Consider the following 16,290-nt stretch of genomic DNA (forward strand, 5'->3'; position numbering starts at 1 on the left):
TGAATGGTGTGTCTTTTTATAAGAAAGGCAGTTAGGAAAGGACTTGATGGAACGAAGGATAGTGGATATGGGTTTGTGATCAGAAGGGTATTTGGGAACAGTCAGTGTTTTTCTTTATGTTTGTTCCTTGCTGCAGCTTCACTTCTGAATTGATGCCTGAAAGGAAAAGGGTTGGTTACAGGATGAAGGGTAATCCCGCCAGAGAAGGGTTGGGTTGGAGTCCTGGTGGTGGGTCATACCTAGACTGCCAGCGGCGTCCATTATTCCAGACTCTGCCAAAAGAGGGTAGCCAGCCTGCACTGGTGCTGGAGCAGTGATCAAAATTGGCCCCAACTCTCTCTGGGGGAAGTTTCTTCAGTTTCTGTTTTTCTTCTGTTAACAAGGAAATGGTTGTTTGTGTGAACATTTGAAGAAACAGCTGTTTCTTCAGTTACTGTACTCACTCTCTTTTAGAAATTCTTCATAGGAAGGGCCTATTTCCTTGTTTCCAGAGCTGCAGTCTTCATCTGGGATCATCCAGGGAGGTGTTGCACCTGGCAGGGGGAGTAACTTTCATTAAGTTTTTTGTTTTTTGTTTGCAGTACTGGGAATGGAACCAAGGGGCATTCTACCTCCAGGTTTTTGAAACAGGGTCTGAGTTGTAAAGGGCCTCACAAAGTAGCTATAGCTGGCCAGGAACCACAATCCTGTCTCAGCCTTCTGAATGCTGGGATTACAAGTGTGTGTGCCATGCCTGGCATTTTTTTTTTTTTTTAAATCTTCCAGCTATAATGTGCTTCCACCAGTTGAGAACTAGAGATACTCAAAAATAGAACCCATAAATTTTGGAGTTAGGGAGGTTGAACAACCTAGGCTAACAAAGCAACTATACATTTTATGTGATGTGCTTTTTCAATCTCTCTTTTTGTGAAGATTTAAAGAACTATTAAAAAGATAGAAATACAGAAAATAGTTACAGCCCCATGCCAAAATGGCATGAGGGGGGAGGGTGGCCCGGGCCAACTCACCGCTCCCCTTGATACAAGATCTTAACTAAATTGTTTCTACTTCCAGGATGTACCCCTTGCCCTTTTTATTTCCTATGTTGAAACAGGAGATCACTAAGTTGGTGAGGCTGTCCATGAACCTGTGACCTTGGCATCTCATCCTCCCAAATAGGATTACAGGCTCCCTGGTCATTTTTTAAAACTTACTTTGGGCTGGGCATGCTGGCACACACTTGTAATCCCCATGCTTGGGAGGCCAAAATAGGATCACACAGGTTCAAAGCCAGCCTCAACAATTTAGTGAAGTTCTCAGCAACTTAGACCCTATTTCCAAATAAAATGTAAAAAAATAGGTCTGGAGCTGGGTGTGGTGGCACATGCTTGTAATCCCCACGCTTGGGAGGCTGAGACAGGAGGATCGCATAAGTTCGAAGCCAGTCTCAGCAACTTAGTGAGACCCTGTTTCCAAATAAAGTATAAAATAGGTCTGGGAATATAGCCTGGAGGCAGAAAAGCCCCTGGGTTCCACCCCCAGCACCACTAAAAAAAAAGTAGGTCTGGGAGTATAGCCCAGCGTAGAAAGCCTCTGGGTTCCACCCCTAGTACCACCAAAAGGGGAAAAAACAACTTTGGTTCCACTGGCTGGGTGTGGTGGCCCATGCCTGTAATCCAGTACCTGGAAAGCTGAGACAGGTTCAACACTAGGCTCAGTACCTTAGACTCTGCAAACTAGTGAGACCCTATTTTAAAAAAAAAAAAAAAAAAAAAAACCTGGCATGGTTGGGACACTTGTAATCCCAGTACTTGGGAGGTTGAGACCATAGGATTGCAGGTTCAAAACCAGGCTCAGTGACTCAGTGAGGCGTGCATTTAGACTGTTTTCAAATAAAAATAAAATAGGGCCAGGCATGGTGATGCACACTTGTAATCGGGATGGGATGTAACTTGAAGGTAGAATGCCCCTAGGTTCAATCCCCAGCACCATACACACACACACATATAATGCACTTTGAGGTTATGGGTGTATGGCATCACATCCACCTAATTTTTTTTTTTTTTATGGTACAGGGGATTGAACCCAGGGATGTTCTAGGTCTGAGCTACTACCCCCTGCCCTAATTTTTTATTCTTTTATTTTGAAACAGGGTCTCACTGAGTTGCAAAAGGCGTAAATAGCTGAGGCTGTCCTCAAACCACGATCCTCTTGTCTCAGCCTCCCAATGCTGGGATTACAAGCTTGTGCCACCATACCTGACCTCTAACTTTATTCTTGAAATAACAGTTGCCAGGGGTTGTAGTGGCTTACACTTGTAATCCCAGTACTAGGAAGAATGCAAGTTTGCAGCCTGCCTCAGCTACTTACGCCCTTCACAACTTAGACCCTGTTTCAAAAATAACAGCTAAGAATAACAGCTGGGCCTGGTGGCGCACGCTTGTAATCGCAGCATTTGGAAGGCTGAGGCCAGAGGATTACGGTTCCTGGACAGCCTCAGCTACTTAGGCCCTCCGCAACTTAGACCGTGTTTCAAATCAAAGAGTAAAAAACTAGGGCAGGGGGTATAGCTCAGAGGCCAAATGTCCCTAGGTTCCATCCCCAGACCCACAAAAATAAATAAAGCCGTGTGTGGTGATGCCAAATAAAGAATAAGAACAGGGATGGAGATACAGCTCAGAAGTAGAATGCCCCTGCATAATACATTATATAATATATACACACACACACACACACACATATATTAGGGCTGAGGTATAGCTCAGAGGTAGAATTCTCCTGAATTTAAGTCTCTAGTACCACACACACACAAAAAAAAAAGAATTGTCTCTTACAGTATTAGAAACACTTCTACTCAGCTGGCCATAGTGGCTCAAATTTGTAATCCCAGAATTTGGAGGCTCAGACAGGAGGATCACGCTTTGTAGACAGCCTCAGCTACTTAGGCCATTTGGAACACAGTGAGACCCTGTTTCAAAATAAAGAATAAAAAGTTGGCCGGGCGTGGTGGCACATGCTTGTAATCCCCACGCTTGGGAGGCAGAGACAGGAGGATTACGCAGGTTCGAAGCCAGTCTTGTTGGTTAAGAGACCCTGTTTCCAAATAAAAAAATATAAAATAGGTCTGGGAGTGTAGCCCGGAAGTAAAAGGGCTTCCAGGAACTCCAATACCACCAAAAAAAAAAAAACAAAAAAAAAAAACAAAAAAACTTGGGCTGGGGGTATATCCCTGGGTTCAATCCCAAGTACCACAGGAAAAAAAAAAGGAAACACTTCCACTCGGCTACCTAGGGAGACCCTGTTTTTTTTTTTTTTTTTTTTTTTTTTTTTTTTTTTTGTGGTCTGGAGATAGAACCAGAACCCAGGAGCATTCGACCTCCGAGCTACACCCCCTGCCCTAGTTTTTATTCTTTATTTTGAAAACAGAGTCTCATTGAGTTGCCAAGGGCCTCACTAAGTAGCTGAGGCTGTTGTCCGCAAACCATGATCCTCTGGTCTCAGCCTCCTGAATGCTGGGATTACAAGCGTGTGCCACCACACCCAGCCGGGAGACCCTGTTTCTGAATGGGGCTGGGATGTACCTTGGAGGTAGAATGCCCAGGGCAAAACAAAAACAAAAAAGAAACTTCCAGCACCTTACCTGAGTGGATGTTACCAACTCCCAGTGTATCCTGTAGGGGAAATAGAGAAGAAAAGAAATTCTAGATAAGAAAGCCTAGAGATAGTAGAATACTCATAGCTAGAGACAAAAAGCAACTTAGTGAGACCCTGTTTCCAAATAATAAGAAATAGAGCTGGGGGTGTAACTCGGAGGTAGAATGGCCCTGGGTTCCATCCCTATTCCCCACCACCACCACCAAAAAAAGAAAGAGCTTGAGGTCAGCCGGGCAGGCGTGGTGGCTGGTGGCGCACACTTGGGAGCATTTCAGAGGCTGAGACAGGAGGATTATGGTTCTAGGACAGCCTCAGCTAGTTAGTGAGGCCCTTTGCAACTCAGTGAGACCCGGTTTCAATGGGAGGCTGAGACAGGAGGATCACACAGGTTCGAAGCCAGCCTCAGCTTCTTAGTGAGGCTCTCAGCAACTTAGTGAGACCCTGTTTGCAAATAAAGTATAAAATAGGTCTGGGAGTATAGTATAGCCCAGAGGTAGAAAAGCCCCTGGGTTCTACCCCCAGTACCACCAAAATAAATAAATAAATAAAAATCGGGCTCGGGGTGTAAGTTGAAGGTAGAATGCTCCTGGGTTCTATCCCCAGTACTGTTTAAAAAGAAAAAAAATAGAGGCCCATGGTCTTAATAGTGAATTACCTCCAAAAGCATTGTGCTGACCATCAGCCCTCCCAACACACATGCAGTTGAGGAGAATTAAGCATATTGTACACGTTTATACTTGAGGCTTTGTGATGCTGTACCATTTTTAATAGAAATGACCTGTTCCAATAAGCTTTCTACAAGAGTGGCATGAGGGCTGAGTGCTGGTGGAAGGAGGGAGGGAAGGCGATGACAAGCAGGTGCACACAACTGCAGCAGTGAGGCGAAGGCTGCAGGTAAGGCTGGGCCGCAGGGGGAGTAGGAGTTGTCCCAAGGGTCAACGGGTAGGTGGGAGGTAAAACTGATAAATTCATCAACAGTGGATGGGAAATGAAAGGAGGAGGGATAAGACTGCCTCTACAGTGATGGGAAACACAGGTGAGGTGGAGTTAGATTTCTGTAGGGTACTGGAGTATAAGTGCACTCCTGAGTGGTAAGAGTGGCTGCAGGTGTGGTCAGAGCGCCCTGGAAAGTGAGAAGAGGTCAGAGCAACACTAGGAACAGTGCAGAGTAGGTAGAAAAGCCTAAAGAGAGGGCTGTGCTGAGACCCGAGGGAACACTGGCCCTCTGCTGGCTTCTGTCTTCACTGTACCTGATGGCCAATGAATGTCAGAGGCTGTCCTGTTTGCATCCTGTCAAGTGTTGGAGTGGGTGGCAGGTCCAAGTATGAGGGCTGCCGTGAGCTGGAGGCTATTCCGCTGAAAGATAAAACAGGAGCCTGGCTGGCAGATAGGCCCTAGAGCCAGGAGATGGCAAGATTAGATCTGTCCCCATTTCCCAGCCACAAGAATGTAGATTGCGCTGAGATGAGGAACTCAACAGGAGGTTCCTGACAATCTTACCTATTTGTTCCTTTCCAGCTTCCAGGTGCTGAAGAACCCTCTTCTGGGTCTGGCTCTGCCTGAGGCTGAGTTTGATTCAGGAAAAATAAATGTGTCTAAGGTGCTTAGGCGCCTGCCTAGGCCATGCCCCCATGCTCCAGACCCCCTATCGTGGAGGTTACTGAGCAAACTACAAACTCCCTCCCAGCCCTGCCAATCTTTTCCATAGGCCAGGCCTGCCCCTTGGTGGACAGGTAAGGAATTCAAGCCATGAGGATGAGGGATGGAGTCCAGGAGTTTTATTAGAAGAGCTGACTGCTGAAATGCTGGACCTGGGAAAGCCAGGGATCAGTGGATTTGGATACTGCTCTGGATCCTCCGAGAGAAACCAACCTCTAAGACAGAGCTGACCACTTCCTTCCGGGTCTGCTCCACCTCGCGGATCTGAGCAGCCATCTGTGGGAAAGAGGCTCCAATTCAGATTCAGAACCATGAGGCAGCCGGGCGTGGTGGCGCACGCTTGTAATCCCCACGCTTGGGAGGCAGAGACAGGAGGATCGAGCAGGTTCGAAGCCAGCCGCGCGCTGGCTTAGGAGACCCTGTTTCCAAATATAAAATGTAAAAAGAGGTCTGGGAGTGTAGCCCGGAGGTAGAAGGGCTTCCAGGAACCCCAGTACCACCAAAAAAAAGAACCATGAGGCAGCCCTTCAGAGGCCTTTCCTGTAACTTACCTCTTTGATCACCTCGTCCTCTTTTTCCTCATAGGAATCTAAACCTTTGACCACAGACTTCTTAAATCTAAAAGGAAAGAAATGAAAAACAAAGGGACAAATAAGTGCAGACTCCAGCACCTACCAGGGGTTTGCCACCCTGCCTAGCTTTTTTATTTATTTTGAGATAGGGTCTCACTAAGTTGCCCAGGCTGATCTCCAACTTGCAATCCTCCTGCCTCAGCCTTCTGAGCTGAAAAAAAATTTTTTTTCCAGTACTGAGGACAGAACCCAGGGGCATTCTACTTCCAAGCCACACCCTCAGCCCTATCTTTTTTTTTTTTATTCTTTATTTTGAAAAATGGTCTCACTGAATTGCAAAGGGCCTAAGTAGCTGAGGCGGTCTGTGAACTGCGATTCTCCCGTCTCAGCCTCCAAATGCTGGGATTACAAACAAGTGTGCGCTACCATGCCTGGCTAAGAAAAAAAAAAATTGGGGGGGGGGGTCTTGGGACAGAACCCAGGGGCATTCTACTTTTTTTTTTTAATTTTTATTCTTTATTTTGAAGCAGGGTCTCACTGAGTTGCAAAGGGCCTCACTAAGTAGCCAAGGCTTTCCACAAACAGTGATCCTCTGGTCTCAGCCTCCCCAATGCTGGGATTACAAGCGTGTGCCACCATGCCTGGCTTTTTTTTTTTTTTTTTTTTTTTTTAAATATTGAGAATTTTCAAGTGGCTGAGTCTCACAACTTGCTGAAGCTGTCGTTAAACTGGTGATCCTCCTGCTTCAGCGTCCCAAGTACTGGGATTACAGGCCTATGCCACCATGCCCAGCTAGACATGAATCTTAACTCTAAATATTTCAGAATACATCTCCCAAGAACAGGAACATTCTATTGAACCACATACCATCACCACACTTAAGAAAATCAATTATTCTTTTGTATGTGTGTATGTGTGTGTGGTACTAGGGATTGATTCCAGAGTTTTTCTGCCTCTGAGCTATACACCCAACTCTATTTTATTTTTTACTTTTTTTTTGCAGGTCTGGGGATGAAACCCAGGGGCAGGGCATTCAACTTCCAAGCTACACCCCCTGCCCTGTTTTTTACTCTTTATTTTGAAATAGGGTTTCACTAAGTTACAGAGGGCCTCACTAAGTAGCTGAGGCTGTCCGCAAACCGAGATCCTCCAGTCTCAGCCTCCCAAATGCAGGGATTATAAGCATACACCACCATGCCCAGCCTTTATTTTTTACTTTGAAACAGGGTTTCACTAAATTTTGGAGGTCCTCACTCAATTGTAGAGGCTGGCCACAAACCTGCAATCCTCATGTCTCAGCCTCCCAAGTACTAGGATTATAGTCCTGTGCCACCAAACCCAGCTTCAGTTATTCTTTTTTTCCCCCCTGTTGTACAGAGAATTGGACGCTGGGGCATTCTACCTCTGAGCTACACCAACAGCCTATTTTTATTTATTTTTTATTTTGAAACAGGGTCTCACTAAGTAGCTGAGGCTGGCCGCACACCTGCAGTCCTCCAATCTCGGCCTCCCAAGAACTGAGATTACAAATGTCCCATCATGCATGAAATTTGGCTGCTGGGTCTCTGATCTTTGCCAGTCTACTTTAGTTTGTCTACTTCGCCATCTTTATTATTTCAAATCCTTTGAAGGATCCAGGCCAGATACTGCGCAGTACCCCAAATTCTAAATTCCTTAGTTTCCTTGTAATGAGATTAAGGTTAACTATTTCTGGCACGGTGACACTACACTGCCTCACATCAGGAGGCACATAAAGTGTCAAGACTTCTGCTATTACCAGTGCCACACGTGACTACTTAGCCTCTAAGCCTTAAGAACTTGTACCAATACCTCCCTATTCAAATCCCTCCCCTCCTTACTGTATTCTTTCTTTTTTTCTCGGGTCTGGGGATGGAACGCAGGTGTATTCTACCTCTGAGCTACATCCCCTGCCCTATTTTTTACTCTTTATCTTGAAACAGGGTCTCACTGAGTTGCAAAGGGCCTCACTAAGTAGCTGAGGCTGGCCGTGAACCTCGATCCTCCCAAATGCTGGGATTACAAGCGTGCGCCACCACGCCCAGCTGTATTCTTCCTTCTGTCATAGTGAAAACCTTGGTTCCCAACAACATCAACATATTTGCAATTGTTTTATCCTACAATACACAGTTTTCACGATAATACCAATAGCACTACCAAAGTGCCTTGGACGCCTTGCACTTAACTATACCAGCAATGGTTTGAACAAGAGCTTCTTCAGAGATCTGGCTGAAGGCCTGAATGACTCTCTGAGTATGTCAAAGGATAAGAAACCTATAAGAAGCTGCTATAAGGCCATCTCCCCTGCAAAGCTGACATGAGACATTTCTCAACTCCTCAACAGTGACAAGGCATGGGGTATTCTCAACTGAGTTGCAAAGGGCCTCACAAAGTAGCTGAGATTGGCTTTAAACTTGGGCAATCCTCCTGTCTCAGCCTCCCACATGCTGGGATTACTAGCATGTGCCACCACGCCCGGCTTAAAACCACTCAGCTTTGGTAAAGACTTGTTTAACACGAATAAGGCCCTAGCTAGGTATGACCCCAGCATCAAAAAATTTAAAAATCAGCTGGGTATGATGGCACACACTTGTAATCCTAGTACTTGGGATGCTGCAACAGGAGGCTTGCAGGTTCAAAGCCAGTCAAAGCAACTTAGTAAGGCTCTCAGCAAACTAGTGAGACCAAGACATAAAATCAAGCCGGGGGTGTGGCTTGAAGGTAGAATGCCTCTCTGGGTGCCATCCCTAGTGCCAAAATATTTTTTTTAATTAAAAAATCACTTAGCTGGGTGTAGTGGTGCATGTTTGTAATCCCAGTATTTAGAAGGCTGAGACAGGAGGATTGAAGGTTTGTGGATAGCCTCAGCTACTTAGTGATGCCCTCTGCAACTTAGTGAGACCCTGCTTCAAAATAAAGAATAATAAAAATTCAGGCTAGGGGTATAGGTCAGAAGTAGAATGCCCCTCTGTTCTATCCCTGGTTACAGCAAAATAAGAAAAAAAAAAAGTTACTGTAAACAAGCTTTTAAAACAAAAACACCACGCTGGCCATGGTAGTATTCCTATATTCCCAGTAGGAGAATTGCAAGCCTGAGGACTGCCTCAGCAACTAGTAAGACTCGCATTAACCTAGCAAGACTCTGTTTGAAAATAAAAATAAAAGCTGGGTGTGGTGTTGCACACTTGTAATACTAGTACTTGGGAGGCTGAAACAGGAGGATTGCAGGTTCAAGGACAGCCTCAGTAAGTAGTGAGACTCTCATCAACCTAGTATGACCCTGTTTCAAAATAAAAATAAAATAGGGTTGGGGGTGTAGCTTGGAGGTAGAATGCCCTTAGGCTCAATCCCCAGTGCCAGTAAATAAATAAATAAATAAATAAATAAATAAATAAACAAACAAACACACAATTTAGTGAGACCCTGTTTCAAAACAAAGAATAAAAATAGGGCTGGGGGTGTAGCTCAGAAGTTGAATGACCCTGGGTTCAATTCCCTAGCATCACGCATGCGTACACACACACACACACACACACACACACACACACACACTAATAATAATAATAATAAAGGGTTTGGATACAGCTCACAAGTAGAATGCTCCTGGATTTTATCCCTAGTATCCCACACACACATTTTCATATTTGACAAAGATCCAGAGAATTCACTTTATTTTTTCTTTAATAACCAATGGCTTACCGTGCATAATCTTGGGGGGAAATCAGAAACTTTTCCTTCATCTGGATCTCAGCCTTGTTCTCCCACCAGAATTTGTTGGTCGCTTTCTTGTGCTCTGGGCTGAGAAAGGAAGGGATGTGTAAATGGAAGGGATGTGTAATCTTAGCTATAGCTCACAAAATAGTACTTAGGTATCAAAGTGGTCCTTACATCCCTGACATTTGGGTTTCTTCCTTGGGCAAGGCAGAGAGGAATGATGTTACCACTCTAAAACTCTCAGCCTCCTTTCCTCGGATAAAGTTGTGAACTGATGGGCGGCGAGCACGCTGGTCTTCCCGTCTGGACCCCCCGCATCTGGACCCTGGCGGCTGGCCCTAAGACCCCAATTCCCCAGCGTGGCAATGCCTGTGAGGTGGCGCGATCCGCCCTGCCTCTTCCCCAGGTGCGTCCCAGCCCGCGGTCACCTGGCCAGGTGCTCCAGCAGCCCCCCGTGCAGCAGCGTCAGGTTCCCGTGGCTCAGGTGTTTCCGCACCTCGCGGCCGCAGCAGGGGCACCAGCAGCGCCCCTCGTGTTCCGGCACGTAGCGCTCCACCTGCGCGGCGCGCACGGCCCTGCGCGCGGCCTCCACCTGCGGGGAGAGGCCGGTTGGACCTCGCGCGGGACCCCCAAGGCCCGGGCCCTCGCGGATCTGCTCGGACCCCGGCCTCGCTCCGCACCTGGGGCAGAAGCCGCTCCAGAGCTTCCTTCAGCTGCCGCTGGTGCTTGCGGCTGTAGACGTGTCCACGGCCGCAGAAGTGAGTCTGGCGGCACAGGGGACAGCGCTGCGGCGGTGCCATGGCCCGGAACCCGAGGTCTCCACCACCGGCAGCCGTTCCTGCACCACCCCGACCCCTGACCCTTGACCCCGGGCGGGGCGGGGCGAGCCGAGGCGTCTGGGTTCCCAGCAGCCGGCAGGCGCCCCTGCAGGTCGTTCTGCGACTGCGCGGGCCGCCGCCCGCCCCGCCCTCCCGGCGCAGCCCCCCCACCCCCCCGAGTCGCTGTGCGCGTGCGCGGAAGAGGCCGCGGAGCTCAGCCACCCGACGTGACATTACAGGGCGCGCACTGTGGGTTCTGAGCTCTGCATCAGTGACCTCATGGAATTCTCGCGCTAGTGCCGTGTGCTATGTCTATATCAGCATTTTACATTTTACAAGCCGGAAAGCTAAGGCACAGGAGGAAAGAAACTATGAAAGAAAGGTTGACCAGGAGCGGAGTCAGCACCTGCACCGTGGGCGCTCACCGGTACCGGCAGATTACCCGGGAACTTGTGTTGGAGTTTGTCCTGGACCAGTGCCTAATTACAACCGCCCCACAAGGGTGTTCTGAGCGCTACTCATAGAAAGGAGAAAGGAGAAACTTCTTTGTCTTTCTTTTTTGGGGGGGGTGTGCTAGGAATGAAACCCAGAGGTATTGTACCTCCGAGCTATACCCCAGCCCTATTTTTTATTCTTTATTTTGAAACAAGGTCTCACTAAGTAGCTGAGGCTGGCTGCAAACCTGCCATCCTCCGATCTCAGCCTCACAAGTACTTGGATTACAAGTGTGTGTGACCATGTCCCGCAAAGAAAAGGGAAATTTAAACATGCCGGCTAGCAAACATGTTAAATCTGTTAAAGTGCCATAATCGTGAAATTTTATCCGTGTTTTGCAAGCCATTTCTCCTCAGAATCAGCAATCTCCCTGTCTGCCATGTTTCTCTGAACCTTAGGGCCTAGAGTGACTTGTTCCTTCACAGGGCTGAAATCCCCACCCCATAGATTCTCCCACAAACCCAGGCTTATCCCAGACCTTACTTAGAGGACCAGCAGCCTGAGCTGGCCCATTGTCCCAGACTTTCTCTTAAATTTTGTTACTGGTTCTTGTTACTGTTGAGGGAACTGTTCCGGGGACCCTGTTGGGCTCCCAGAAACTGTTCCAGTTAAGGTGAGAGAGAGATGTAACCTTGGGTTCTTTGTTCTGAACTAAGTATAGAAAACTCTAGTCCGAACTTTGCAAGCTTAAGCCAATTTATTATTACAAAGATGGAAAGACAGAATATAGATTAATACAACCCTATACCCAGGGTAGTATGGTGGGGGGTGACTGGAAAAGGAATTATCAGAGGCTTCTGGACCCAGAGCATTTTATTTTATTTTATTTTATTTTATTTTATTTTATTTTATTTTTTGGTGGTACTGGGGGGTGGAACCCAGAGGCTTCCTACCTCCGGGCTATACTCCCAGACCTATTTTATATTTTATTTGGAAACAGGGTCTCACTACGTTGCTGAGAGCCTCACTAAGTAGCTGAGGCTGGCTTCGAACCTGTGCGATCCTCCTGTCTCAGCCTCCCAAGCGCGGGGGATTACAAGCGTGTGCCACCACACCCAGCTAGACCCAGAGCATTTTATACTAATAATCTTCTGACCCAACTAGATCCACCCCCTCTGGGGCAAGTCTTTTGATGTGGGGATTCCTTCCTGTAGGTCTGCCCCAAAATGTGTTAATTGATCATCAAAGCCCAATATCTCTTGAAGGCTTATGGCATCCTCCCACTTGGAGTCTGGGATCTCTCCCAAGTCCTTGGGAAATTTTATCTTTACAATGAAAAAGGGCCCTGGGTTTATCTCTGTTGTCGTGCTAATCACCCTTGGTGCCTGGAATTCTTCAGCCCTTTCCCTGAAGCTCCTGGCTTTTTTTTTTTTTTTACTACCGAAGATATATTTTGAAAATTGAAAATATTTCCCAATACTGATACATTAATACATTTTGAAACCTCTTCCCAATACTGGTACAGTTCTGATGTACCAACTTGGCTGGACTACCAGGTCTGTGGTGCTGAACATGGTCAGCTCTACAGAAGTCAGGTCCAGTAAGTCCAGCCATTCTACCCTATAGACCATGACCCTTTGGTGGAACTCTCGCCCTCTGGAGTCCAGTTTCTGCCAATTTTTTTTCCTTCCTTTCATTCCCTTTCCTTTCTCTCCCCCCCCCTTCCTTCCTTCCTTCCTTCCTAGTTAGGTATTGAACCCAGAACCCTGCACATGTTTCCATGTGCCCTACCACTGAGCTGCACCTTCAGCTCCAGATGTGATTCATTTTCATGACTTTTGTAATGAATTTCTTGAGCTCCCATCATTTGCTTGGACGTTTCCTGGATCTTGTCCTCCAAAATTGCTCCTACTCTGAATTCAGACTCAGAAGTTTGTACCCTCAGTACCACCTTCTAACCTCCCATGTGGTCCAACTTCAGCCTGGACTTTAACTGCAGGGAAACCTGCATTCCAGAAGACAACTCCTCTTCTTCCACTCAACTACTCACACTACCTGCCTGCGGCTTGGTGCCCTACTGTGGGAGGGGGTGTTTGTTTCCTTCCTTCCTATTGAACCCATAGGTATTCTATCTCCAAGCTACATGCCAGCCCTATTTTATTTTATTTTGGTACTGGGGATTGAAACCAGGAACATTCAACCTCTGACCTACACTCCCAGCCCTATTTTATTTTTATCTTGAAACAGGGTCTCACTCGGTTAATGATAGTCTCACTATTGCTGAGGCTGGCTGTAAACGTGCAATCCTCCTTTCTTAGCCTCCCAAGTACTGGGATTATAGGTGTGTCCCAGAATGCCTCTTTTTTCTCTTTTATTATTTATTATTTATTTATTTATTTTTAATTTTGGTGGTACTGGGGTTCCTGGAAACCCTTCTACCTCTGGGCTACACTCCCAGACCTATTTTATATTTTTATTTGGAAACAGGTTCTCTTAAGCTAGCGTGGCTGGTTTGGAACCTGTGCGATCCTCCTGTCTCTGCCTCCCAAGCATGGTGATTACAAACGTGCACCGCCACGCCTGGCCTTTTTTCTCTTTTAAATTTTTGTTTATAAGCCGGGCGTGGCGGCGCACACTTGTAATCCTAGCATTTGGGAGGCTGAGACGTGAGGATTGCGGTTCACGGACAGCCTCAGCTAATTAGTGAGGCCCTTTGCAGTGCAACTCAGTGAGACCCAGTTTCATAATAAAGAATAAAAAAATATAGGGCAGGGAGTGTAGCTCAGAGGTTGAATGCCCCTGGGTTCCATCCCCAGACCTGCCAAAAAAAAAAAAATTTTTTTTTTTTTTTGTTTATGGCCGGGCGTGGTGACACACACTTGTAATCCCAGCGCTTGGGAGGCTGAGTTAGGAGGAACACACAGGTTCGAAGCCAGCCTCAGCTACTTAGGCTTTCTGCAACTTAGTGAGACCCTGTTTCCAAATAAAATATAAAATAGGTCTGGGAGTATAGCCTGGGGGTAGAAAACCCCTGGGTTCCATCCCCAGTACCACACACACACACACACAAAAAAAAAAAACTGTTTATAGAGTCAGGTATAGGTAGTACATACCTGTAATCCCGGTACTTGGGAGGCTGAGACAGGAGGATCACAGCTTCAAAGACAGCTTCAGCAAGTAGTGAGACTCTCAGCAACCCAATGAGACCGTTTCCAAATAAATAAAGTCAGGTGGGGGTATATAACTCAATGGTAGAATGCCTCCAAATTCAATTTCCAATACCACACTTACACACACACACACACACACGATGTGTTTATTAGGCGGATGTGGTGGTGCATGCTTGTAATCCCAGGACTTGGGAGGCTGAGACAGGATTGCAGATTCACAGCCAGCCTCAACAATTTGTGAGGCCTTCAGCAACTTAATGAGATCTGTCTCAAAATAAAGAATAAAATAGCCAAGCGTGGTGGCGCACACTTGTAATCCCAGCATTCAGGAGGCTGAGACAGGAGGATTGTGGTTCGTGGACAGCCTCAGCTACTTAGTGAGGACCTCTGCAACTTAGTGAGACCCCGTTTCAAATTAAAAAGAATAAAAAATGGGGCAGGGGGTATAGCCCGGAGGTCGAATGCCCCTGGGTTCCATCCCCGGACCCGCAAAAAATAAATAAATAAATAAAATAGGGCTGGGGGTATAGCTTGTAGGAGAATGCCCTGGGTTCTGGGTTCAATCCCCATTCCACACATACATTCACAAAAAAATTTATTTTTGCAGTACTGGGGATGGAACCCAGGGGCATTTTACCTCTGAGCTACACCCTCAGCCCTATTTTTAAATTCTTTTTATTTTGAAACAGGGTGTCACTGAGTTGCAAAGGACCTAAGTAGTAGCTGAGGCTGTCCTTGAACCACAATCCTCCTGTCCCAGCCTCCCAAATGCTGGGATTACAAGTGTGTGCCACCACACCCGATTCAAAATTTTATTTTGAGACAGTCTTGTTAAGTTGTCCAGGTTGGTCTGGAACTTGTGATCTTCCTACTGCAGTCTCTCAAATAGCTGGGATCACAAGTGAGCACCACTGGTCAGGTGTCTGTCTGTCTCTCTTGATTCTGGGCACTGGCAGCAAGCCATAGCTTCTAGTTAGCTCAGGGAACAGGAAAGGAAACAACTGATTTTCTGTACTGTGCTACGTTGCTAAACCAAGGCGTTCCACCGGTTAGGTATATGCAATGCATTCTCAGCTTACAATGTTTATCATCATCTCTTTTTCTTCCCATCCCAAACCTGCTTTTCCTCACCTCCCAACTTTCACACTGCCTCCTCAGAGCATCCGTAGGCACCTGCAGTACAAGGCTGGCTTAAGGCACTTGCTATTTTCCAAACTCAGAAAACTCCGCACCAACATCTTCTCCAGTGAGAAGCTTTCCCAGCTCCTCCAGCTAGAGCTAATTACTCTTTCCTCTGCGCTTCCAGGGAATATTAAATCTGCCCGTTACAGAAGTGACTATTCATAACTAACAGTGCAGCCTTATTACCTAAGAGGCCCCATGATAGGCTCCGGGGCTTTGGATCTGAACATCACGTATTCCTTTGTGTTGTCCTCCCCAGTGGCCAAGAGCGCTGAAAAGGAGCCCCTGTGGGTGGAGGTGTGCTTTGTATGATGATTGGCCCAGTGGTTATTTACCTCATCAGTTTTAGCACCCCAGGAATAGAGCAAATACTTTACCTCCCTGAAATGAATCTTACCAATAAAAATAACATATCTACACATGCAACTTCTAAAAGCTCATTAGAATGCACTACCCAAAATAGAACAGAAAAGGGAGAAAATTTTACAATAAATTTATTGCAATGGACAGTATACTTAAAAAACATGTTAGAAATCTGCACATACTTATAACAAATAGTATAAAACAAAGTTGATATTTAAATATATACTGAAGCCAGCCTCAGCTACACAGGCCCTCTGCAACTTGGTGAGATTTGTTTTATTTTATTGTACTGGGGGGGGGGAACCCAGGAGGTTTTTTTTTTTTTTTTTTTTTTTTTTTTTCGGGTCTGGAGATGGAACCCAGGGGCATTTGATCTCCGAGCTACACCTCCTGCCCTATTTTTTATTCTTTATTTTGAAACCAGGTCTCACTGAGTTGCAGAGGGCCTCACTAAGTAGCTAGGCTGTCCACGAACCATGATCCTCCAGGTCTCAGCCTCCCGAATGCTGGGATTACAAGCGTGTACCACCACGTCCAGCTAAACCCAGGAGTTTTCTACCTCCCAGACTATTTTATACTTTACTTGGAAACAGGGTCTCACTAAGTTGCTGAGAACCTCACTCAGTAGCTGAAGCTGGCTTCGAATCTGTGCAATCTCCTGTCTCAGCCAAGCGCTGGGATTACACATGTGGGCCACCACGTCCAGTGAGATGGGTTTAAACAATA

The 16,290-nt window shown here is 46.5% G+C and overlaps 1 protein-coding gene across 1 annotated transcript; it reads right to left on the reverse strand.

Annotated features, from left to right (window-relative positions):
- Nucleotides 1-101: 101 nt before the first annotated feature.
- Nucleotides 102-10,425, reverse strand: CENATAC (centrosomal AT-AC splicing factor; the record flags this gene model as incomplete). Its single annotated transcript, XM_080716557.1, has 11 exons — nt 10,277-10,425; nt 10,025-10,188; nt 9,582-9,680; nt 5,844-5,910; nt 5,506-5,568; nt 5,134-5,198; nt 4,884-4,989; nt 3,620-3,650; nt 444-533; nt 240-372; nt 102-156 (listed from the first exon to the last, which is right to left on the reverse strand). The coding sequence occupies exons 1-11, from the start codon at nt 10,394-10,396 to the stop codon at nt 102-104; spliced, it is 993 nt and encodes a 330-aa protein (XP_080572683.1). The 5' UTR covers nt 10,397-10,425.
- Nucleotides 10,426-16,290: the final 5,865 nt, after the last annotated feature.

The sequence above is a fragment of the Muscardinus avellanarius genome (assembly GCF_963383645.1).
Source record: "Muscardinus avellanarius genome assembly, chromosome: 1".
Classification (NCBI taxonomy): domain Eukaryota; kingdom Metazoa; phylum Chordata; class Mammalia; order Rodentia; family Gliridae; genus Muscardinus; species Muscardinus avellanarius.